Consider the following 25617-nt stretch of genomic DNA (forward strand, 5'->3'; position numbering starts at 1 on the left):
CCACTGACATCACTTCCTCCTTTCAAACAGAGTCGTAGCTTCCTACCTGAAGCCACAGCGGCTCAGAGCTGCGTGTGTGTGGTGTGTGGGGGGGGGGCAGAGGGCCCGAGCCGGCCCCTCTCAGCCGTACGGCACGTGGTCGCCGCTCAATGCTAAACCCGCACCTGTGTGAGACGTGCACACTCACAGCCATAAGTTCAGTCCCACAGCAGAGAAACTGAAAAGATTCGACCTGTAGCTTTTGCAGATGGAGCTCTCCTCGGTTTTTGATGGGTGATTACTGCAGAGGTGGACTGGATTTAATGATTTGACCTCAATAAATGACACTTTCAAAGTCACCTGGATAAATATTGACTCTGAGATGCAAACCCCTTCATGGAGTTTGATTCCATATTAGGAATTTTCATCTGTCTGTGATTTTCTTTTGCTCTGCAAATACAACAGTAACAAATTCCCCTAAAAAGATATTTTCATAAACAGCTGCTGCTGGTCTGTAAACATGACTGTGTTGCACACAAACGTTTGATGTGGAATAACAGCTCCATTCTTTATAAAAACAAATCCATTATTTCCAGAACTGGTGCAATAAAACTCTCGCAGTACGCCAACTGTCTCATGAAGGAGGGTGCTGAATTCTGATGTGACTATAACGCTCCTGTTTTCTCTGTAAACAGGAAACCAGCTTCTTCCTGCTCAGGTCTGGATTTGGTAATCCTTGTTAGGATCACAGCGTCACGTTTAGTGTCTGATCATATTCACTCTCATCGTGTTGTTTGGTTCCACTGATACTGACCATCATTATTCTCACTTTTATGTCATAAACCTGTTGAATATGTTCATGAGTCCAAGATCTCCAGTCAGAAGTTCATGACATTTTCTCAATAATGGACAACAAGAAGAAAAAAACCCTAAAACGTTTCATTTATTTAAACATTTCAATATATTCTTGTGTGTTGGAGCGATTTGATGGTGTTCTTGTCAACCTGATGTTTTGTTGCACTTAATGGAAAAATAAACAAAAGTCAAACCTGAGTGTGTAACTGTAGGGGGCGCAGTCGAGCTCTGGTACTGACTGATCTGAGAGGTTTAATCAGAAGTCTGAATGACCCTTTGCAGCTCTCAGTCTGTAAAGTTCATATTTAGCTTCGTACATCTGCTCTCTGCCAGTGTGCTGGCGCTCACACCACACACATTATTAAATCCGTTATCAGGGAGCACGTTTACCCTGTAAAGGTCTGAATGCAGTAAACTGTTAGCTTCCTGTAGTAGTATTAGGAGTATCAGTAGTTACAGGTGTGAGTGTTGCAGTAACTCAAGTTTGTTTCTCATCTTTTCCAGATCACGTCCTCAAAGTTAAACTTGGTGTTTGTTTTATCCAATAAGATAAAATGATCTCAAACACACGTTCGTAAACCCGCCGTACATGTCTGCAGTCAGACTGCGCGCGCACACACGCTGTAGTATGTCTGCATTTGTCATTACACAGCATTTCATTACTCCTTCGTTAACTTGAGTGAATGTGAGGACAGCAACACTCACAGTTTGATGTAAACACGGTGACGCTGTGATCTCAGAGTAATCACTTACATAATCCTTCCTCCGCTGTGCTGTGAAGCTCTCAGCCGAGCAGGGAGATTCAGATTGTGTGGATTTATACTGCTTCATTAAATTAAACATCAGATTAAACATCAAGTTCCCTCCATAAACCAGTGAGGTCCTTTAAAAGCATCGCTCACATATTCTGTTCAGTGATTTAGAGAATAAAAGCTCAGAGTCACTGGGTTTCATAAAGAGGAAGCTGAACATGTGAAGCTCTCCTTCAGAATAAAAGACACGTGCAGCAGGCTGGATGCTGAGCTTTATTGAAAGAACACAGGGGTCACAAACACCTTACAGTCAGGCAGTCACATGATTCATGAATGCCATCATTGAGTTACAGTCTGCTTTCACAGAGACTTCTGGACATCTTCAGACAGTAAATGAGGTGGAGGGTCTGGGGGTGTGAGTGAGGTGCAGCTGTCTGAAAACACACGCTTCATTGATATAGTGTGATGTCATCTGTGATCCTGCACAAAGCTTCCTTAATGGTGACTGACAGATGTCAGTGCTGAGGTTCGCAGGACTCACCTGAGACCAGGTGACACCAGACTGTCAATGAAGAGAGTCAGTGTGGACCTCAGACTCAGCCTCTGTTTCCCTGGGTGTTTGTCCCACTGCTTCCTGCCTGTGGAGGCTGAGGGCTGTTAGTAATGCAGAACTCTGAAGCGCTGAAACGTTCATCGCAGCTGTGACACTCTGAGAGTTGCTCGGTCCATCACAGCGAAAGATGTATTTGAGACCACCCATCGAACACCCAACCTCATAGAGTGAGTGTATGATGATCTCTCTTGTACTGCGCTCAGACTTTGGTTGATCAAAAACTCTTGTAAACACAAAGGCTCCATCTGTCCAATAGCAAACGTCCCTTTCAATCAGTTCTAGGATGTTATATTCTCTCTTTCTGTCTGTGCATGTGCGACATGGGGAGAGATAATAATAATAATAATGGATTGGATTTATATAGCGCTTTTCTAGGCACCCAAAGCGCTTTACAGTGCCACTATTTATTCACTCTCACATTCTTATACTGGTGGAGGCAGCTACAGTTGTAGCCACAGCTGCCCTGGGGCAGACTGACAGAAGCAAGGCTGCCATATCGCGCCATCGGCCCCTCTGGCCAACACCAGTAGGCAAGTAGGGTAAAGTGTCTTGCCCAAGGACACAACGGCCAGGACAGAGAGCCCAGGGATCAAACCGGCGACCTTCCGGTTACAGATGCGATTCCCAACCCCCTGAGCCACGGTCGCCCGATAAGAGTAGATGAGGAGGAAGTTATTCTTTGTATATTTTCATAGACTGCTCAACTTTTGCAGAACTAAATGTTCTGCATGATCAGGTTTTATGGGCACAGAGAAAATCATCCTCGTCCCTTCGTACACTTTATCCTCGTAAACACTCTTTTTAACATCCTCAGGCTTGTCGCCTTCAAGGACTTTATAAAGTGTGTTTGGGTCCTGTTGTTGTGGGATGGTTACAGCCAGAGTGTAATGCTTGTCTTGTATATGGTATCTGCCAAAGGGAAAGAAAACAAACATCTCAGATAATTTCAGACAGAGTGTGGGTATATTAATAAATCTGTTCTCTGTGACATTTACAGTTAATTCAGTACTTCAGTCTGAATATAGACATGTTTATCGAGCTCGTTAGGGTTGGACATTTACCACTTTGATCTAAATTAAACTGTAGCAAAATCACTTTATTCTATTTATGTATTTAAGAGTCAGTGAACATTATGTAGCACTTCAATTCATCATGTAGAAGTCGCTCTTTGGTGAGGAAAGAGCCTGACTCTAGAAATAGCTGGGCTCATCTCAACACACATCTCAGGCTCTGGAACCAGTCTCCTGAAAGGAATACTTTGTGGACCTCCTTAATCCCAATGACGCGTCTTCTTCAGAGGACCCAGAGTTCGGGGATGAGGGGGACAGCTCGACCATCACTGAGGACGAGGTCAGTAAGGCAGTTAAGAATCTCCTTGGTGGCAGCACCACCTGTGGATGTGATAGGGCTGTCCTGGCTGACACATCTCTACTGCATATCTGAGGCAGGGCCTCTGGATTAGCAGACCAGGGTGGTGGTTCCCATCTTCAAGAAGGTAGACCGGAGGGTGTCCTTCAACTATTGGTGATCACCCTCCTCAGCTTCCCCAGGAAGGTCTACACCAAGGTGCCAAAGAGGAGAGTTCGTCCGTTAGTCGAACTCAGAGAGGGGAGGAGCAACACAGTGTTCGTCCTGGTCACTGAACCAACTCTTTACCCTCTCCAGGACACTTGAGCTTGTGGGAGAGTTTGCTCAACCAGTCTACATGTGCTTTAGGGATTTGGTGAAGGCAGAGGAGAAATCTAGAAAATTTACTCACCTAGTTTTGATGACTTTCACAACTTTAGTCAGCCAGTTCACGTCCACAGCCAGACTGGTTCCAGCTGCCAGCAGGACATACAGCATGAGGCAGGGCAGCAACTTCATCTGCACCATTTAAAACAACACATTTTATTTACATTTATGATCCGCTTTAATGCAATAAATCAGTGCACGCCATAAACAGCTGACCAGAGATGAATTTAAGGCAGTTAAATCCAAATCCATGTAGGAAATCTCAAACGTTCTCACCTTCACTGATTTGTTTTTCCCAAAACTGCAACAGAAGAAAGAAACCAGTGAAATGCAGGAAACTGAACTGGGACTGAACTGTGAACCAAGTGCTTCACGTACCTGCTCAGGTGGAAGGTCTGTGACCTTCAGTTAGCTGTAAGGAGTGGTTCCATCTGCAGTCGTTCAGGAGGTTTTTATACGAGCAGAGGGGCACAGCTCTGCCCTAACACTGACACTGATTGCTTAACGTGGAGGTTAAGCAATCATCAGAGACATATTTGTGACAGAAGTTAAACAGTAGTTGTGTAACACTTTTGTGTAACTGACCACTAAAGGTTCTTTAACAATCATGTGGACATACAGTGGCTTGCAGAAGTATTCGCCCCCCTTGAACTTTTCCACATTTTGTCACATTACAGCCACAAACATGAATCAATTTTATTATGATTGATTCCAATGATTGCAAACATTTTTTACAAATAAATAACTGAAAAGTGGGGAGTGCATAATTATTCAGCCCCCTTTGGTCTGAGTGCAGTCAGTTGCCCAAAAAGATTTCCCAAGCCTTGAACATCCCACGGAGCACTGTTCAAGCCATCATTCAGAAATGGAAGGAGTATTGCACAACTGTAAACCTACCAAGACAAGGCCGTCCACCTAAACTCACATGCCGAACAAGGAGAACGCTGATCAGAAATGCAGCCAAGAGGCCCATGGTGACTCTGGATGAGCTGCTCAGGTGGGGGAATCTGTCCATAGGACAACTATTAGTCGTGCACTGCACAAAGTTGGCCTTTATGGAAGAGCGGCAAGAAGAAAGCCATTGTTAACAGAAAACCATAAGAAGTCCCGTTTGCAGTTTGCCACAAGCCATGTGGGGGACACAGCAAACATGTGGAAGAAGCTGCTCTGGTCAGATGAGACCAAAATGCAAAACGCTATGTGTGGCAGAAAACTAACACTGCACATGACTCTGAACACACCATCCCCACTGTCAGATATGGTGGTGGCAGCATCGTGCTCTGGGGTGCTTCTCTTCAGCAGGGACAGGGAAGCTGGTCAGAGTTGATGGGAAGATGGATGGAGCCAAATACAGGGCAGTCTTGGAAGAAAACCTCTTGGAGTCTGCAAAAGACTTGAGACTGGGGCGGAGGTTCACCTTCCAGCAGGACAACGACCCTAAACATAAAGCCAGGGCAACAATGGAATGGTTTAAAACAAAACATATCCATGTGTTAGACTGGCCCAGTCAAAGTCCAGATCTACGGTAAATCCAATCGAGAATCTGTGGCAAGATCTGAAAACTGCTGTTCACAAACGCTGTCCATCTAATCTGACTGAGCTGGAGCTGTTTTACAAAGAAGAATGGGAAAGGATTTCAGTCTGTAGATGTGCAAAGCTGGTAGAGACAAACCCTAAAAGACTGGCAGCTGTAACTGCAGCAAAAGGTGGTTCTACAAAGTATTGACTCAGGGGGCTGAATAATTACGCACACCCCACTTTTCAGTTATTTATTTGTAAAAAATGTTTGGGATCATGTATGATTTTCGTTCCACTTCTCACGTGTGCACCACTTTGTGTTGGTCTTTCACGTGGAATTCCAATAACATTTATTCATGTTTGTGGCTGTAATGTGACAAAATGTGGAAAAGTTCAAGGGGGCCGAATACTTTTGCAAGCCACTGTATAATAGCGTTTCCCAAAATCCAAAAAGGGTTAGCCTAGAGGATAAACTCTACTCCAACTTTAACCCTCTGGTGTCGACGGACGCGCCGACTAGTGATGGGATTTCCGGCTCTTTTTAGCGAGCCGGCTCTTTCGGCTCCGAACCGGCTCTTCAGGTTGTTTTGTTGCTTTAATTAATTTATTATTAACAACAATATAAAATTATGCACCAAAGGAATTACTAATGTAAAAAAAAAGTGGTTTTATTTATATGTTTATATATACATATATGCGGTGGCCCCTAGATTCGAAGCACGTACAAACTCCAAAACACATTTCTAGCGAACTTCCAAAGCAGAGCTACTAGATCACTTAAATTACACAATTGAAAGCATGTGTGTATTGTTTGTGTATTTATACACAAGCACTCATATATATATTCAAATAATTTAAAAAAAAATGTTCATTTACATGTTATTACCACACACCAGATCCGGTCGTTGGTACTTGCTGGCTTGTGTAGCCACTAGGTAACAAAAGCTCAACACTGTGCCTAGCATCCTGGAGCACTTCTGTTGTGTTTTGTACCTGTTTTGAAGTTTTTATGTGTTTTGGAGTTTTACGTGCAATGCATAATTTTATATTATTGTTAATAATAAGTTAATTAAAGCAACAAAACAACCTGAAGAGCCAGTTCGGAGCTGAAAGAGCCGGTTCTCTAAAAAGAGCCAGAAATCCCATCATTAATGTAGACCAGCGGTCCCCAACCTTTTTTGCGCCATGGACCGGTTTATGCCCGACAATATTTTCATGGACCGGCCTTTAAGGTGTCTCGGATAAATACAAAAAAATAAAACTAGTACTGGTACCGAAAATTTATTTATTCATAACATGTGAAAAGACCCAGGAAAACCAAGTTAACGATAAAAACGATAACAAAATAACGCTGAAAACCGATAAAAACCCTGAAAACTATACATTTCACACCTGAGCCTCAACTCTCGCGGCCCGGTACCATACGACTCACGGACAGGTACCGGTCCAAGGCCCGGAGGTTGGGGACCGCTGATGTAGACGACACCTGGGTCAAAATCAAGACACAAGAAGTGGAATCCTTCACTGCGCACATTAACGCTGTGGATAAAAACATCAAGTTCACCAGGGAAGACACAAAGGACGACTGTTTGCCTTTCCTGGACTGCGCTGTGCACATTGAAGAGAATGGAAACCTCAACACTGAAATTTACCGGAAGTCCACACACAGGACCAGTACCTCCTGTTTGACTTGCTGGGTCTTTTCCCATGTTGTAGTCGTCTTATAGTATGTAGTAGTCTTATTTTGAAAGAAATATTTACATGTTACCATAGCGACCAGAGAGCATTAAGGGGCAGAGAGGAGGATGTTACTCTGTTCTCAATGTTGTTGGTGCATTTCAGGAGACACTGCTAATAAAGTAAGACAATTACACAGTGAATTGGGATTTGTTATTATATTTACAAAATACCACAGTTTTCGTCTTGGTCGTATAATTTTATTGTGTGGTATTTATCAGTGACAATATTGTCTGACATTAAACCGGTCTGTGACACAAAAAAGGTTGGGGACCGCTGATTTAGAGAGTTGAAAAAAAAAGTTTGGAGAAGTGCAGCTGGCTAAAACTCTCAGGGATGGAAATTTGTTGATAGCGGTTAAGACAGAAGAACAGAAAAATAAAGTGATAAATGTTGAAAGCATCTGTAAGAAGACTGTGGGAGAGAAAAGATGTATCAAAGGATGTATTAATATCAAGCGGTGTATTGATGATGGTGAGGTCAGCAAAGTAAAAACACTATTAAAAACAATTAATGGGGAGAGGGTTGATAGATTATCAGTACTCCTGGAATTTCAGGAGGCTGTCCTGCAGGATAAAGTCAAAATAGGATGCATGCATCAACACTTCACCGAGTTCTTTTTCTCCCCTAGGCATCTGATGGAGCACAACACACTGCTCAATAGATCATTTTATACTTTTATTCTCTTACAAAATCACCTCTAGAAGGGAGATGCGTCCTGCATGACACTCTGCTGCGGATCTCGAAATGGCGGTATGTGCTCAACAGTTTTATTACAGGCTGTCCCACTCCAGTCTAAGATGTTGAAAGATGAAAACTAAAGGACACGCAGTCTAAGGCCTTTATTATCAGGGCCGTGTCCACTTAATACTACACTATATAATTATATGACACTTATTAATAGAAAGCATAGCATTGAGGCACTTCAGGTATAAAACACTTTTTCACACAGGGCCATGTAGGTTTGGATTTTTCCTCTTCATAACAAACACCTTCATTTAGAGAATTTTGTGTTTGCTTGCTTTATCTTTGTCTAATACTTAAATTTGTTTGATGATCTGAAACATTAAAGTGTGACAAGCACAAAAAAATAGAAAAACATTTTTCCACTCCACTCCATAGTCCACTGAGTTCTGCTGTGGAAACATGACTTCTTGTAAATCACGTGTTTTCACATATCTTACTGAGGCCCCCATGAAGATTCGCTGATTGGTTCATTCGTTCTTATCTTGGGTGGAGGTATTTCCTGTGACTAACCACAAAAGCTCAAAGCCAAACTGCAACTTCTCCCATTGTTACTGACTGCAGTGTGCTGCTCTCTTCACTTTCAGCCTCAGCAGGAATCCGGTGTAAGTTATTTTAATTTATCTCTTTAATTAGGCTAAAATCACTTTCTTTCTATTGTCATCATTTTTATTTTTCGAGATAAGTCACAGAAAATCTAGTTTTTTTTATGGATTTGGTACTTTTTAATAATTATACAGGTTCCTGCCCCGTCTGTCTGATGTGATCTTATATGGACATAATAAAATCTTTATCTGACTCTTTGAGGGAAACTTCCTCTTTTAGCTTTGGGTGTTACTTCATCATCACACAGTCTGCTGATTATTGAGCCAGTTTCAGTGCATCCGGCCATATTATACAGGGAGTGCAGAATTATTAGGCAAATGAGTATTTTGTCCACATCATCCTCTTCATGCATGTTGTCTTACTCCAAGCTGTATAGGCTCGAAAGCCTACTACCAATTAAGCATATTAGGTGATGTGCATCTCTGTAATGAGAAGGGGTGTGGTCTAATGACATCAACACCCTATATCAGGTGTGCATAATTATTAGGCAACGTCCTTTCCTTTGGCAAAATGGGTCAAAAGAAGGACTTAACAGGCTCAGAAAAGTCAAAAATAGTGAGATATCTTGCAGAGGGATGCAGCAGTCTCAAAATTGCAAAGCTTCTGAAGCGTGATCATCGAACAATCAAGCGTTTCATTCAAAATAGTCAACAGGGTCGCAAGAAGCGTGTGGAAAAACCAAGGCGCAAAATAACTGCCCATGAACTGAGAAAAGTCAAGCGTGCAGCTGCCAAGATGCCACTTGCCACCAGTTTGGCCATATTTCAGAGCTGCAACCTCACTGGAGTGCCCAAAAGCACAAGGTGTGCAATACTCAGAGACATGGCCAAGGTAAGAAAGGCTGAAAGACGACCACCACTGAACAAGACACACAAGCTGAAACGTCAAGACTGGGCCAAGAAATATCTCAAGACTGGTTTTTCTAAGGTTTTATGGACTGATGAAATGAGAGTGAGTCTTGATGGGCCAGATGGATGGGCCCGTGGCTGGATTGGTAATGGGCAGAGAGCTCCAGTCTGACTCAGACGCCAGCAAGGTGGAGGTGGAGTACTGGTTTGGGCTGGTATCATCAAAGATGAGCTTGTGGGGCCTTTTCGGGTTGAGGATGGAGTCAAGCTCAACTCCCAGTCCTACTGCCAGTTTCTGGAAGACACCTTCTTCAAGCAGTGGTACAGGAAGAAGTCTGCATCCTTCAAGAAAAACATGATTTTCATGCAGGACAATGCTCCATCACACGCATCCAAGTACTCCACAGCGTGGCTGGCAAGAAAGGGTATAAAAGAAGAAAAACTAATGACATGGCCACCTTGTTCACCTGATCTGAACCCCATTGAGAACCTGTGGTCCATCATCAAATGTGAGATTTACAAGGAGGGAAAACAGTACACCTCTCTGAACAGTGTCTGGGAGGCTGTGGTTGCTGCTGCACGCAATGTTGATGGTGAACAGATCAAAACACTGACAGAATCCATGGATGGCAGGCTTTTGAGTGTCCTTCCAAAGAAAGGTGGCTATATTGGTCGCTGATTTGTTTTTGTTTTGTTTTTGAATGTCAGAAATGTATATTTGTGAATGTGGAGATGTTATATTGGTGTCACTGGTAAAAATAAATAATTGAAATGGGTATATATTTGTTTTTTGTTAAGTTGCCTAATAATTATGCACAGTAATAGTCACCTGCACACACAGATATCCCCCTAAAATAGCTAAAACTAAAAACAAACTAAAAACTACTTCCAAAAACATTCAGCTTTGATATTAATGAGTTTTTTGGGTTCATTGAGAACATGGTTGTTGTTCAATAATACAATTATTCCTCAAAAATACAACTTGCCTAATAATTCTGCACTCCGTGTATTTAGATCAACAGAGAATAACTTACATTATTTATAGAGTCAAGGAAACACTTATTTGAAAACCAGCTGATTTTGTAAGTTTGCCCACTAACAAAGAAATGATCAGTCTGCAATTTCAATGGTAGGTTTATTTGAACAGTGAAAAATAGAACAATAACCAAAGAATCCAGAAAATTGCATTTAAAACAAAGTTATAAATTAATTTGAATTTTCATGAATGAAATAAGTATTTGATCCTAGGGCTGGACGATATGACCCAAAATTCATATCTCGATATTTTTTAGCTGGATGGCGATATAAGATATATATCTCGATTTTTTTTTTTAAAGCCATAAGTTAAGAACAAAAAGAGAGTTCTTAGTCACACTGTGTCCCAGATGTCACACGGGCACTTTTATTTACATACAGCGTAGATGTACATGAAGAAATTACTCAAAAATAAATTATCAGCATTTATTAAATAATCATGGTCCATAAATAAAAGAAAACAATGTTGTTTTTGTGCATAACGAAAAGCTCATAATTGTGCAGTCAAAATGTAAACTAATAGACGCTGAGCATAGTAACAAAGAGACAGATTTCACAGCTGCACCACGTCTCTGAACAGGTGCCATTTGTGGTCCTTATACACACAGTACGTATCACTCCGCGAGGCTCCTCCCCGGTAGCCGTAATCATCCGACAATCCATCAAGCGGTGCAGCTCCGTAGCTTAGCAAAGTCATATTAAAACATTTTTTGACAGATTGCTGAGCGCTGTGTACCACATAAAATCGGTTCGCGGTCAGTAAGCACAACCAGAATTCATACATAAGGCGCACTGTCGATTTTTGAGAAAATGAAAGGATTTTAGGCCGTGCAGCCCCTCCTGGCTGCATGTCGTTAGCGTGGTTAGCTCGCTAACACGTTGACGCCGTCCAGCCCCACGCACGGTAACTCGCTAACGGAGATTTTCCGCTTTCATCTTGTCATTGCCTGCAGGTGAAGTTATGGGGGAGGCGGAGTTGTGTTCAGTGAAGGAGAGGCGAGGCCGAGTAACGTTGCGTAGAGACAAAAGTGGACGAAAGAGAGGCAAACCTGCGGCTCCACAAGTATAATTATAACGTAACATAGACTATATCGATATAAACGATATTGTCACATCTTATATCTCGTATGAAAATATATCGATATTTTTAAAAAACTCGATATATCGCCCAGCCCTATTTGATCCCCTATCAGTCAGCAAGATTTCTGGCTCCTAGTCATATTTTTTACAGGTAACAAGCTGATATTTTTGTAATATATCCATATTATTGCTAAAGCACTGTCTGGATGGATGCAAACTGCATTTCTGTTACGTTTGGCGTGGCAGACGTGTGGAGCTGGAGAATAGGACCCAAGATGCAACTTTAGGTGCGAGTGAGCTTTATTATATAAGGCGAGAGAAAACAAACAAATGACAAAAAAACAAGGATGAAAACCAAGCAAAAACTAACAAAACAAACCTAAAAACGGAGACACGGTGAGAAAACACAAAGTGATGGAAGGAGATTACACAGACGAACCAGCAACTAACAGAGACAAACACAAGGCTTAAATACACAGAAGGATAACACAGCTGGGAGTAATTGACAAGACAAGATAAGGGAAGCAAAACTCAATGCATTTACATAGGACACAGACTTTCAAAGTAAAACAGGAAATGTAACAGAGACGTGGACTTGACTTGGAGATACAGCTACAGGGGAGATAGAGCAACAAAGAAACACAGAGATCAACATAAAGGAGGCACAGATGGCAGCTACTAAATACTCAGAAAACTAAACAGAATACAAAAAACCCAAACTAAGACTCTATAAAATAAACTGGAGCAAGAAAGAGAACTTAGAACATGATAATACAAAAACACTGAGACACAAGAAACTCACTGGGTCAGGAGACCCAGGATCCTGACAGTTTCGCTGCCTTGTATTTGTGACATGTGCAATGACAAATAAAGTTGAATTCTATTCTATTCTATTCTCAACTCAACCTATTACCTGTATAAAAGATCTGGTGCTTGGCCTGGTCCCATAGCTATTGGAGCTGATCTTGATGCACCACCACCTGCTCCCAGTGCATGGTGGCTATTTCTGCCAGCATCATTGCCAGTACTTTCAGTGGCTGCAGTGGTCACGGGTCTGTTATCCTGCACCTGGGTTTCAGCACCACTGTGACACTAAGGACCCACACAAACACAATGCTGCAGTGTTCGTTATGTTTGCAATAATCTTTTCTGGCATCGTTGTATTTTTACTCAGTTGTATATAGCATTCGTATTCTATTTTTATCTTATTGTATATTTTTATTCTATTTTATTCTACTGTATATAGTATATTATTTTATTCTATTCTGTACAGCTGTGTACTGTATTTATTCTTATTGTATTCTAATTTTTGCGTCATAACTTTTGCACTGTCCACTTCCTGCTGTGACAAAACAAATTTCCCACATGTGGGACTAATAAAGGTTATCTTATCTTATCTTATCTTATCTTATGTTTATTGGCAGCTTTTTCCTAAGATTCCTCTCTGCAGCTCTACAGCTGACTTCTTCCTGGTCCAGCTTGTTAAGTGTTGCTGTGTGCTGCAGGCAGGATTGGACCCAAATGCAGCCTCGCATGTTTTCTCAGGTTTTCTTCTTCTGTTTAAGGATCACTATGGGGGATCCAAATGATTCACATCCAGAAGAAATTCCTGGAGTTAGAGAAGCACTGGAAAACAATGACATCGCTGCAGCAGCTGCAATGATTCACGAATATTTAGAAAGAGAAGATAATATTCCACTAAATATCGCCATCACAGGGGAATCTGGTTCTGGTAAATCCACCTTCGTTAACGCCTTCAGAGGGATGTCTGATGATGACGAGGGAGCTGCTCCTACTGGTGTCACAGAAACCACCTCAGAGGTCACACCGTACCCCCATCCAAACTATCCCAATGTTAAATTATGGGATCTTCCTGGAATTGGCAGCACCAAGTTTCCAGCTGATAAGTACCTGGAGCTTGTTGGATTTGAGAAGTTTGACTTCTTCATCATCATCTCAGACACTCGCTTCAGAGAAAATGACGTGAAACTTGCTCAGGAGATTCAGAGGATGGAGAAGAAGTTCTACTTTGTCCACTCAAAGGCTGATGACAATTTACGCGCCGAAAGAAGAAAGAGACACTTCATTGAGGAGGAGACTCTTACAAAGATCAGAGACGACTGCGTTCAAAGTGAGTTTCTGATCACTTAGAGCTCAGTGAGATCTGAGTTCACTTTTTAAACATATTCAGATCCAAGTTTTAAATGATTTCTTATAAAGGTCTTCTGCATTTTTTATACATCATCTTAACATGTGTTTTTTCTGTGCCAGGACTCAGAGGATTAGGCATCGAGTCTCCACAGGTGTTCCTGGTGTCCAGCTTTAAGCTCCACCTGTTCGACTTCCCTCTCTTACATCAGACCTTAGAGAGAGACCTTCCTAAACATAAAAGACATGCTCTGCTGCGCGCCATGCCCACCATCAGCCTGGAGATCATCAACAAGAAGAAAAAAGCTTTTCAGTCCAAAATAAAATACTATGCTATTATGTCTGCAGCTGTAGCAGGGGTTCCAGTTCCTGCTCTTTCTATTGCTGTTGATCTTGCTTTGTTGGTTGGTGTTGTCACACATTATGTTCATGCATTTGGTCTCGATATCCAGTCTCTGAAGAGACTTTCTGCCAGAACAGGTGTGCCCTACACTGATCTGTGTGCTGTCATCATTTCACCACTGGCTGCAGCAAAAATAACTATAGAGCTCCTTTTTAAGGTGATGACCCAAGCTGCAGGAGCAGCTACATTAATTGCAGCAGAGGAAGCAACAAGGTGGATTCCCATTGTTGGAATCCCATTAGCAATGGGTCTCTCTTTCGCCACAATCTACAACATTCTGAAATTGATCCTTGATAAGCTCGCTGATGATGCTCAGAAGGTGTTTGAAATCACTCTGGGTTTGAACACATCAGTGTGAATTTAAAAATCAAAGATGAATGAAACTTAAAAGAGTACAAATGAAAATAGTTGAAATCATTAAATATACTGAAACCAAATCATGTTGCAACTGCACATTTGAGCCATTAGCTGATAAATGTATCAGAGGCCTCAGCAGGTCTCATTTCTTCTCATCACATCGATACAGGAACAAATGTGATGTTATTATCTCACTATTAACTCACTGTGAACAAAAAGAAGAGCTTTTTGCTGATCCTTTGTGTGATTTGGTGATGTCAGCTCTTTTTTACAGATCAGGTGATGTGATAGTTGCTCCTGAAACATCATCTCTGAATTTCCTCTGTTTGATTTACTTTGTGATGAAACTCTTTTATTATCATATCGCGGCTTACAGCTTAATAAATACTTTTAATGCAGAGTGTTTGAACAGAAACTGCTCTGTGGTGTTTTTGTCCTGTTGACTGTAGATTGTGATGAGTTCACTGCCCTCCAGTGGTCACAGTGAGGAACTACCACACAAATATTACTGTTATGAATGCAAATGTATATCAATGTTATTCTTACTTTTCATCAATAAATTGTTCTTGATAAACATTTTACCTTTAATGTCACTATTTAAGAAGTCTTTTAAATTAAATACATTGAAACAAGGAGAGTTATTCAACTCTGGTCAGATGGACACAGTGTTACCTCTGAACAGTCTTTGAGCAAATTAGTGAACATGCATGAATCTACAGTCTGTCACAAGTTTGGTTTTTAAATGTCTTTAAATTGTAATTCTTTGGTTTACATGAAAATATGACAGATTTTCACTGAGATCTGAAACATTTGGACCTCAGACTGTGTCCTGTTCCAGTCTGACGTGTAATCTGTCTCTGCAATTTTACTCTGAATATTGCTGAGTTTATTCTGGTATTTGATATTTTTGATATTTAATTATTAGTTTTAGTCTTTTTAAGACGACTATAAAAGAATCTGCTGGTCCTTCGTGTTCTCTTTAAAAATGAGATGATTTCACTTTCTCGTAATCACTTTGGCTCATTTCTCACAGCAGAAAAATAATTCTCACTCTTCATGCACTTCTCCAAATAGTTAAGGCATCTTTCATAACAGAGTCACTTTTGCAAAGCAGCTGTGGCTCCAGCTGTTTGTGTTCAAAGCTGGCTGAACCATGTGCTACATTAATGTAATAATAAAATAATATTATTTGAAAGGAATACAAACTTTATTTCAGTCTAAATTTTCATTCTAATAATTCTACTCATCTTGAATCAGTTCAGTTGAACATGAGCAGAGAAAAAGAAGGAAAGTAAAAATATGTTTCTATTTCCTGTTGCCTCCATTGTGGAGGGGACTTTGCCTCTAAACAGGAAATGTGTGCAGTCAGGGGTTAAAGTGGATTCAGGAGGTGGGGGAACACTAAAAGTGGTTATAATGTCTCAGTGTGGGGAAAAGAATCAAGCTCACAATAATTAAAAGCTCCAGTAGATTTTCTTAGTGTACAGGCTGTGATCAGCTGACCTGCTGCTCTCTGTGGATGTACACACCTGGTTTCATGAGTTGTCCTGGCTGATTTCATCCTCTACACTGACAGTACGCTGTTTATGCTCTCTTTATATTAGACACTATACAACCATCATCAGATAAAGTTCATATGAGTCTCTGCTATACTTGATGTAAGCTAACTGTGTCCATGAACCCACAGCCACTGTGCAGCAGTCACGCACTGTTCTTTACTTTAAACCAGTCACAGTGCAGCAAACTCAAATGTTTATCCTGCACTAACCTGCAGCGGACTTTCATGCAGCCCTTAAATAACAGTTAGTCTCAGTTTGATTAGCAGCAGGTTTCACAGTATGAAAAAACATAACGTCCCATGTACAGATTTAAAAACATGAGGACTTACATGTGGGCATCCTTCCCTTTAACTCTAAGCTCTCTTTCTTATCTTTCTCCATCTCCGAGTGAAGTTAGCTCTCTTTCTTTCTCCCTGTCAAATAAGCAGCTGGACCTTTAGCTGCAACACACTGTGAGACAAACTGCACACAGTTTGTGTGTTTGCTGATGTTTGTCGAGCTGATAGAAACGCTGCATTTCAAATTACCTGACACTTAAAAAACGTCCCTCCCTTTATACTCGCTCCTCTTCTGTAGGGCTAGCGAGATGCTGAAGTACCACGGCCACAATTTATGAACAAAAAAATGGTTCTCAGAGCTCGAGTCCAAGTCAAGTCTAAGTTTTTGGTTTTTGTGACTTAAGTGTGACTTGAGTCTGAGTCCCAGGTGTTAGTCACCATCTCTGCTCCACAGTCACTTTCTGCAAACTCATTTATTTTGTCCTGAAGATTTAGATGTTCAGTGTTGCCTCCTCTCTCTCAGGAGTATCACCTCCTCTTCCTCGAGACAAGAACAGCAGGAACTTTTACCTTCTGTTAAATAATTTTCACTAACACCACATTTTACTAAAACGTAACTAAAGTAAATATCATCAAAGTTTGAATGCCACAGTAAAACATATGTGTGAAGATGTCCACAGGCCAAACTCACACTCATGTAGCAGAAACAACTGTTTTAAATTTGCTTCTAATTCATCACCAACATGTCTTCTTGTGTTTACTGGCAGATACCAGCGTCACAGTAAAACTAACCTGATGGAAATGAATTTTGCCTTGAAGCCGAGACAAAGAGCTGTTTGTTTGTTTCCTGACCCACAGTGGGCGCTGCTGCAATCTGGTTCTCACCTCTCCACCTGATCTAAAAACAGAAGCATGAAATCCAGATCTGACATGTATGGGCTATGATCAACTTGGTGATGTCACAGAGTAGCAAAAAAAGAGATCGGGTCCTTTGGAAAGGGTAAAAAGATAAGCCTGCCTCCCACTGTCGTTCATGCAAGTGAAGCCTGCCTCGGCAGATTGAGCATAATTATTATATTTTTATATTTTCTAAGTAGTTTTTATTTTTGTTTTACTTTTGATTGTTAATTCAGTTTAGTTTGAGTGAGTTTCCACTGTGGATTTTTTTGGTTATTCACTTTTAGTTCTTTAAATTATTAAAGCATGGAGGACACATGTCAGAGGTAATATTTAGGAAGATCAGCACAGGTATAAACACATCCATGAAAGCTTCACCAGGCAAGTTGGAATAAAATAAAAATCACATTTTTACGAACCTAAAAACTAAAATAAACCCTCAGTATTTTTTTTCTTTATTTGAAATAATTGTTTTTTAAACTTTAGTTTAAATGTTAGTTAACTGAATAGTTTTTCACATCTAGTTTTAGTTTTCAGTTTAGATTTATAATAACCTATAAACTATAATAACCTTGAAGTGGACACGATCACGGTACCGCAAAAACATCACGCTCTGTGGGGTTAGGTCACGCTCTGATTGGTTGGAGGTCCACAGGAAGTTCTGCTGCTGACTACTGTCCTTAGAAACCGAAACTTAACAGAAAACCAGGAAGAGCTCAGGAAGCTGGAGCCGCAGGTATGAGTTTGTATTTCTGTGGTGTGTAAACGCTTCATTAAACCGTCCAGTTATGAAACTCTGACTTAAAGATAAAAGTTAATGTGACAGCTCTGACCCGAGGAAGAGGATTTCATGAGGATGTCTGCTGAGCACGCGCACGCACACACACACACACACACACACACACACACACACACACACACACACACACACACACACACATCAGTTAGTGTTACACTTTTCAGTTTAAGTCTTTTTATAGTTTAAGCTACAAGTAAAGTGCTCTGACGTTACTCATAACGGTCATGTTACGGTAAAAAGCAACGGCTGTGATGCATTTAAGTGCGCCTCGTAAACGCAATAATCTGCACAAACAGCTGGTGAGGTTGTTAAAAGGTGGTTCATTTCTCGTGAAAACATAATCATCACTTTGTTGTTTTGTATTGCACTCTTCAACATTTAATTCATTCAATTCTTTTTCTCATGGTGTCACATGAGTAACTGGGACTGCTGTGGAGCGCTGCACCAACAAGATGAACTCAGTTATCCTCAATATGAATTTCATGTCTTTATAAACTGCTGCTGATGACAGCAGATGTTACAGTTAAATAATGAAAATGTGAAACTTTATCCAACGTTTATCCAAAGCCTGAATATTTGCATTACAGTCAGGTTCATATTCTGAGGTGGAAATGTGAAGCACGGTCGTATCAGCAGCAGATATAAGATCTGACGTCCATTCAGCATCTATGAGCTCTGATGTTTTCACCTTTCTGCTCACGAAGATCTCGGATGTCTGCTCTCAGGTCCCAGACTCTTTTTAGCATTTTTAAATATTTCTATTTATTTCTATTTTCTGTTTTGATAGATAACAAAACAAACAGATGATGTGTGGATCCTTTGTAAAGATGAGGAGCAGATGAGATGGAGAACCTTCACAGCACACCAGCAGCAGGTGGAGGAGAGGCTGAGATCAGATCTGAGGTCTCGTCTTTGAAAGAAATCTCTGACAAAGATCCTGTTTTCTGTTTCTTCCTCCATGAAGGTGAAGAAGATGAGAACGAGGAACGCTCCAACAAAGGTAAAATCTTCTCACCTGATCAGCAGGAAAATGTGTTTCTATGATCATGTTGTTGTACACATGCTGTCTGCAGGAGAATCTCAAGGTTTGATTTCACACCTTCAGTGAAGTTTCAAAGGTTTGAACACATTGACTCGCTCAACTTTATTATTGTTGTTATTATTTTACTGATGATGTGATTGTAAATGTGTTTCTTCTGATTGGGAATCTTCACAGAAGAAAAAAGTTTGATGATTGTTCGCAGCTTCATTTTGCTTTCAAAGCGTTCCACTCTCTTCATTCTCCAACCAGCTCAGTCATGTTTCCTCCGGGAGTTTTTCCAAAGAGCTTGAATATAACCGGAGCTCTTGTTGGATGAATTTTTGTCTCCTTGTTGGTCAAACAGCTGTTTTGTGCTGCTGAGACAGAAATGATGGTACAGCTGAGAGGGGATGCTGTGTGTCTGTAGGACTGTTTCATTTCAATAATCAGTGAATTATTGTGTTTTTATTGTGACCACTGAGGGTTTATAATGTAAATGAAAAGAACACAAAGTCCTCTGTTTGACTGTCAGTAAACCTTCACGTAGTTTTCTGTATCTATATCACGTCTGTTACACAAACTTATCAGTGTGCATCAAACTGATTGAAAGTGACTCAGATTCATGTCTGACTTTCACAGTAATGATTCATACAACATACATAAACCTAGTGATGCCCTGTGTGCTCCACACAGTGACTGTCTGTCACGGCACAGCAGTTTGGATTCACTCAGTCTGTATAGGACTGTATCGTTCATGTTACCTGTGGGAGTTTGACTGTTTTATTGGTCCGGTCCAGTCACATGATCTGTTCTCCTGGTTTGTTTTTATCTCGCAGGTTCCTCAGGTGAGGACGTGAGTGGAAACATGGTAGGAAAGTCCAAATTTATACCAAAGATCTTAGAGATAGTTTCTATGACAGTATCAGTCCTTAACAAACTGTTTGCTTGTTTCCTGCAGTCAGTGAAGGTTTCTGATGAACTCACCAAGTATCCATGTCAAAGACAAACTGACACACTGATTGATAGACTTCAGCTTCAAGACAAACTTCAGCAGAAATTCTCACCAGAGGATTTTCTTCAGATCCGTCCACCTGTGACACGGCACCATGTCACATCTGAGAAACATCTGGCTCACATGTTTGTCCGCAGGCTGATGATGTTAGACTGCAGGGCCAGATATATTCCTGTAAGAGCAGACAGTCCTGAGGGGACAAAGCCAAAGCCCAGGCCGGTGACTGACATCCCTGAGAAGCATTACAGTGATTGAGAGGTTTTTCTGAACACCAGCGTGGACACAGAACAGACTCACTTGCATCCAATGGATGTTCAGATGGCCGTGTTTCACTGCTCAGACAGCTTCCTTAAACAGACGATGGTCACAAAGCTCTCTCAGTGTCAGTATGCTTTACCTTTGCTGGTCCCTGACCCAGTCACAATGGAGATTGAGTGTCCTCTGTGGACTTTCAGACAGATAACAAAAACCTGGACGGCGACTCAGATCAAAGATGGCTCACCCATCGTCACCATGAAGAGAGTTCCAGTCTGCAAAGCTCAGACACCCTTGGTGTCATTTTTCCGCCTGGGTTCTCTGTCAGTGTCTAAATCTCAGCTGATGAACGCTTTGATCAACGACCGCCACAGCACCTTCTTCCACAGGAACTGCCCAGGAAGCACCAGGTCTCGCCATCTGATGGATGGTGTGGCAGAGATAGCCTGGTACTGCCCTGCTGGGAAACCCACTGATGCCTTCAGGGACTGCATGGCTTTTTGTAATCTTCACGGTGATGCTCTGCAGATTGAAAAACAGCGCGACATACTGATTGAAAAATCCTCCATCAACGTTTTCCTCGTTGCATCTCTGCAAAAAGATGAAGAAAGCAGATCACTTATAGCCGACCTCTGTAAGTCTCATAAATCTTTAATATGTGTGAGTGTTGATGACAGCTGTGATGCTGTCAAGACTAAAAAGGGAAAATACAAAATGGGCCTCAAAGGCAGAAACCAGTCAGATGTATCTGAAGAGCTGAAAAAGATCATTAGAGAAGTTTTATCTTCTCTAGAAGTTTCCAGTGTGAAACCATCCTTCCAGCTTGAAGCCCTGGCTGAGCTCTCTGGAGTCAGAGTGGATGAAAGTGGCCCAGCCTGTCAGAGAGGCAGATCTGCTGCTCTGGAAATAATGCAGCTGATTACAAAGGATAACCTGGATATCTCAAAGATCAAAGAGGAATTCCTCCCTTGTCAAAACCATCTGTGGCATCAGTGGATCAAAATATACAAAGAACTGAAACATCTCAGAGGAAACAGTGAAAAGGAGAAAAGTAAAAAGCAGCAGAAACTGATGGACATGCGTCAGAAACAACATGCTGCTTGCTGCAGTAAACTGATGGAGCTGTTCATTAACAGCCTCTCAGCACTGCCACCAACAGACAGAGAGTATTTCCTGAAATGGACTCAGATCTTCATGGATGCTCTCTCCACAGAGAACGTTTCTTCTGTTCTCCAAAGTTATGATGAAAAGTGGTTGGAGGTCTTAGCTCTGAAGAACAAACATGACAAATCTGGTCTGTTATTAATGAAACAAACTGAGCTCCAAGACTTGTCCCAAAAACTGCAGTCTGCATCCTTCGGCTTGGAGCACATGTTCAGAGAAATGGGACACATCTATGAAGCCCACAGAACAACAAATGGAGAGAGCAGAGACGCTGACTGGTGTAAATACCCTGAGCTGGCTGCACAGCTGATGATATCAGGACACCCAGTGGAGCTGATGGACGGGGATGCAGGTCACCTGCCTTTCACATGGATCTCCAGCCTGTTAGAGGAAGTCATCCAGAAACTGGGGGACCAGAGAGTTTTTGTGTTGTCAGTGTTGGGCCTCCAGAGCAGTGGGAAAACATCACTGCTGACCTCCATGTTTGGACTGCAGCCTGCAGTAGGTGCTGGCAGGAGTACCAAGGGTGCCTTCATGCAGCTGCTCAGAGTATCAGAGGAGATGAAGACAGACTTTGACTATGTTCTAGTGGTGGACACTGAAGGTCTGCAGGCTTCTGAGCTGGACGGTAACAAGACTTGTTACCGTGACAACAAATTGGCGACATTTGTCGTTGTCTGGGAGACGTGACACTGATCAGCATCTTTGGAGATGATCTGTTGAAGATCCAAGACGTTCTGCAGATTGTTGTTCAGGCTTTGATGAGGATGAAGAAAGTTCAGCTTTCTCCCAGATGTGTGTTTGTTCAGGATGTTCCAGATGTTGCAGCAGCAGAGAAGAACGTGGACGGAAAGAGACGCCTGCAGGAACATCTGGACCAGATGACCAAACTAGCAGCTGAAGAGGAGCTTTGTGATGCTGAGCGCTTCAGTGATGTCATTGAATTTGATGTTCAGGAAGATGTGAAATACTGTGGGCTGCTGTGGGAGGGCAGTCCACCCATGGCTGCTCCTAATCCAGCTTACAGTGAGAGCCTCCAAGAAGTGAAGAACACCATCCTCTCTAAAGCTTCAAAGTCTGCTGGGATCACTCTCTCACAGCTCAGAACCAAAATTCGGGACCTGTGGAACGCCCTCCTCAGTGAGAACTTTGTTTTCAGTTTCAAGAACACACCTGAAGTTGTATTGTACAGAAAACTGGAGGCCCTGGCGAGAAAGCAGACCTGGATCCTGATAAGAAGCATGAAGACCACTGAAGACCAGCTTTTTAACACAACTGAGAATGGAACGCTCTACGAGGCAGCAGTAAGTTATCTTTATAAAGAAAATAAACTGAAGACATGAAATATTTACAAATTCTTCATTCTAACATAAAATTTGAATTTTCCTTATTTTTCTTTTGTTTGGGATCAGCACGGAGGAGCCAGAGGATTCAATGAATCAGAAGAAATTCCTGGACATAAAGAAGACCTGCAGCACAAAGACATTGCTGCAGCAGCTGCAGAGATTCAACAACATTTAGAAAAACAAGATAATATTCCAGTAAATATCGCCATCACAGGAGAATCTGGTTCTGGTAAATCCAGCTTTGTTAATTCCTTCAGAAGTGTGAGTGATGATGAGGAGGGAGCTGCTCCTACTGGTGTGAAACAAACCACCTCAGAGGTCACACTGTACCCCCATCCCAACTATTCCAATGGTACTTTGTGGGATCTCCCTGGAATCGGCAGCATCAAGTTTCCAGCTAAGAAGTACCTGAAGCTTGTTGGATTCGAGAAGTTTGACTTTTTCATCATCATCTCAGACACTCGCTTCACAGAAAATGACGTGAAACTCGCTCAGGAGATTCAGAGGATGGAGAAGAAGTTCTACTTTGTTCACTCAAAGATTGATGACAATTTACGCGCCGAAAGAAGAAAGAGACACTTCATTGAAGAGGAGACTCTTACAAAGATCAGAGACGACTGCGTTCAAAGTGAGTTTCTGATCACTTAGAGCTCAGTGAGATCTGAGTTCACTTTTTAAACATATTCAGATCCAAGTTTTAAATGATTTCTTATAAAGGTCTTCTGCATTTTTTATACATCATCTTAACATGTGTTTTTCTAAAAAAAAAAAGTTCTACTTTGTTCGCTCAAAGATCGACAACGATATAAATGCTGAGAGGAGAAAGAGAGACTTCAGTGCAGAGAGGACTCTCAAAGTAATCAGAGACGACTGCGTTCACAGTGAGTGTCTCATCACAGCTGAGTGAGATCTGGATTCACTTTTTAAACATATCCTTGTTTTAAATTATTTAGTCTTTGTCTTGGTTCCCGGGTCAGTGACACAGTGTTTTGAGTTTGTATGAGTTCCTCTTGTATTTCTGGATTTATGTGTTCTGCATTGTTTAGTCTGTTTGCTTGGTATCATTTCCTAGTGCTCCCTCATTCAGTTATCCATGCTTCTAGTTTCCTGCCGTGGGTGTTTGTTCCCTTTGTGGTCGTGGTCTCCCCAGGTGTGTCCTTGTGTCTCCGTGTTCCCTCTCTTGTCTTGTTAGTACGTCTCTAGTCCTACTCTTTGTTTCTCCCTTTCCTGTTCCCATGTTCTTCTCTCTGTGTTTCATCCTTTGTCTACCCAGTCTGTCACGTGTCTCCATGTCTGTTCATCCTCAGTCCCAGTGTCAAGCTCACGTGTCTTTGTCAGAGTCGGTGTGTTATTTCCTGTTTTATTTTGACAGTCTCATGTGTGTGCCCTCATGTGTGTTTACTTCCTGTATCATCAGTTAACTACTGTAGTTACTATTTCTCCCACTGTTCTTTGTCATGTTGTCATCATATCTGCTCCAGCTGTGAGCTCTGTTTGGAGAGTTCCCTGATTAATATTCTTAGATTTCTGCTGTAGTTTATCTTGTGACCTGTAAATCCAGCATCAAAGCTTCTCTTGAGTCCTGCATATTGGATCCACGACTCTTCCTTCCACACAGGATCCTATGATATTATTTTATAAATCTAACCATGTCAACATGTTTCTCTATCACACAGGTCTACAAGGCATCGAGTCTCCACGGGTCTTCCTGGTGTCGAGTTTTAAGCAGCACTGGTGTGATTTCTCTCTTTTACAAGAGACCTTAGAGAGAGAACTTCCTATGAAGAAGAGAGATGCTCTGCTGTTTGTCATGCTCAACATCAACCCAGAGATCACCAGGAAGAAGAAAAAAGCTTTTCAGTCCAAATTAAAATACTGGGCTACTCTGTCTGCAGCTGGAGCAGCTGTTCCAGTTCCTGGTCTCTCTGCTAATGTTGATGCTGCTGTGCTGGTTGGTGCTGTCAAACATTATGTTCATGCGTTTGGTCTCGATATCCCGTCTCTGAAGAGACTTTCTGTGAGCACAGGTGTGCCCTACACTGATTTGTGTGCTGTCATCACTTCACCACTGGCTGCAGCAGAAATAACTACAGAGCTCCTCTTGAAGGTGATGACCCAACTTGTAGGAGTTGTTAAATTGATTGCAGCAGAGGAAGTATCCAGATTGACTTTAACAGCTGGAATCCCAGCAGCAATGGGTCTCTCTTTCACCATAACCTACACAATTCTGAATGCTATCATAAGCTCGCTGATGATGCTCACAGGGTGTTTGCAAAGAGTCTTGGTCTGTAAAAATAAAAGGCAATGAAACTGATCAGTGTGTCCGAGGCCTCAGCAGGTCTCATTTCCTCTGATCAGAGCAGAAACAGAGTAACTTCTCCCAGCTTCACACACCGAAAGCTTCCTCTTCCTCACATCAATACAGGAACAAATGTGATCTTATTATACAGATATGAACTGTGTCAATATTATAAACTTTGTAAAATGTAGAAGAGCTACTGAATAGTGTTGTTTTTTGTCATTTTTCATGTAATGAGTTTGAATATTTCTAGATGTGGCGTCTTCATCAAAAATGTTTTATCTGATTTAATAAAATGATGAAACAGATTTTTTTGAATCTCCCAGCAAAATAAATTATTTTAATGCAGAGTGTTTGATGTAATGTGATAAGCAGACGTGTGTAGAACAGAAACTGCTCTGTGGTGTTTGTGAGCTGTTTACTGTAGAGTGTGATGAGTGTTCACTGCCCTCCAGTGGTCACGGTGAGGAACTACAACACAAACGATCCCTATGAACAATGTTTATTTGTCTAGTACAGGGGTCTCAAACTCGCGGCCCGAGGGCCATTTGCGGCCCACGTCACCTCTACTTGCGGCC

At 41.6% G+C, this 25617-nt stretch overlaps 2 protein-coding genes and 1 pseudogene across 5 annotated transcripts; 2 read left to right on the forward strand and 1 right to left on the reverse strand.

Annotated features, from left to right (window-relative positions):
- Nucleotides 1-2151: 2151 nt before the first annotated feature.
- LOC146551702 (uncharacterized) lies at nucleotides 2152-4065 on the reverse strand. The gene is given in 3 exon segments (XM_085258265.1): nucleotides 2152-2533; nucleotides 2854-3108; nucleotides 3959-4065. Coding segments are annotated over 3 exon segments (744 nt in total).
- Nucleotides 4066-8455: 4390 nt separating this feature from the next.
- LOC146551703 (interferon-inducible GTPase 5-like) lies at nucleotides 8456-14985 on the forward strand. 3 transcript variants are annotated; one of them, XM_085257206.1, is made up of 3 exons: nucleotides 8456-8537; nucleotides 13067-13632; nucleotides 13773-14985. In XM_085257206.1, exons 2-3 carry the CDS (start codon nucleotides 13074-13076, stop codon nucleotides 14408-14410), a joined length of 1197 nt encoding a protein of 398 aa, XP_085113332.1. In that variant the 5' UTR covers nucleotides 8456-8537; nucleotides 13067-13073; the 3' UTR covers nucleotides 14411-14985. The 3 variants fall into 3 exon arrangements, with proteins under 3 accessions (XP_085113332.1, XP_085113330.1, XP_085113333.1); XM_085257204.1 differs by having other exon boundaries at nucleotides 8492-8537; nucleotides 12926-13632; XM_085257207.1 differs by lacking the exon at nucleotides 8456-8537 and adding an exon at nucleotides 9770-12619 and having other exon boundaries at nucleotides 12926-13632.
- A 2810-nt stretch (nucleotides 14986-17795) lies between these two features.
- Nucleotides 17796-25392, forward strand: LOC146551704 (interferon-induced very large GTPase 1-like; annotated as a pseudogene). Its single transcript, XR_014889942.1, has 6 exons — nucleotides 17796-17879; nucleotides 18730-18942; nucleotides 19800-19831; nucleotides 19922-22698; nucleotides 22807-23368; nucleotides 24417-25392. The product of XR_014889942.1 is annotated as an interferon-induced very large GTPase 1-like (transcript).
- The last annotated feature ends 225 nt before the right edge of the window (nucleotides 25393-25617 follow it).

Source organism: Mchenga conophoros, linkage group LG19, assembly GCF_057382185.1.
Source record: "Mchenga conophoros isolate Kocher_MC1m ecotype Shallow Benthic linkage group LG19, M_conophoros_male_GT1.1, whole genome shotgun sequence".
NCBI lineage: Eukaryota > Metazoa > Chordata > Actinopteri > Cichliformes > Cichlidae > Mchenga > Mchenga conophoros.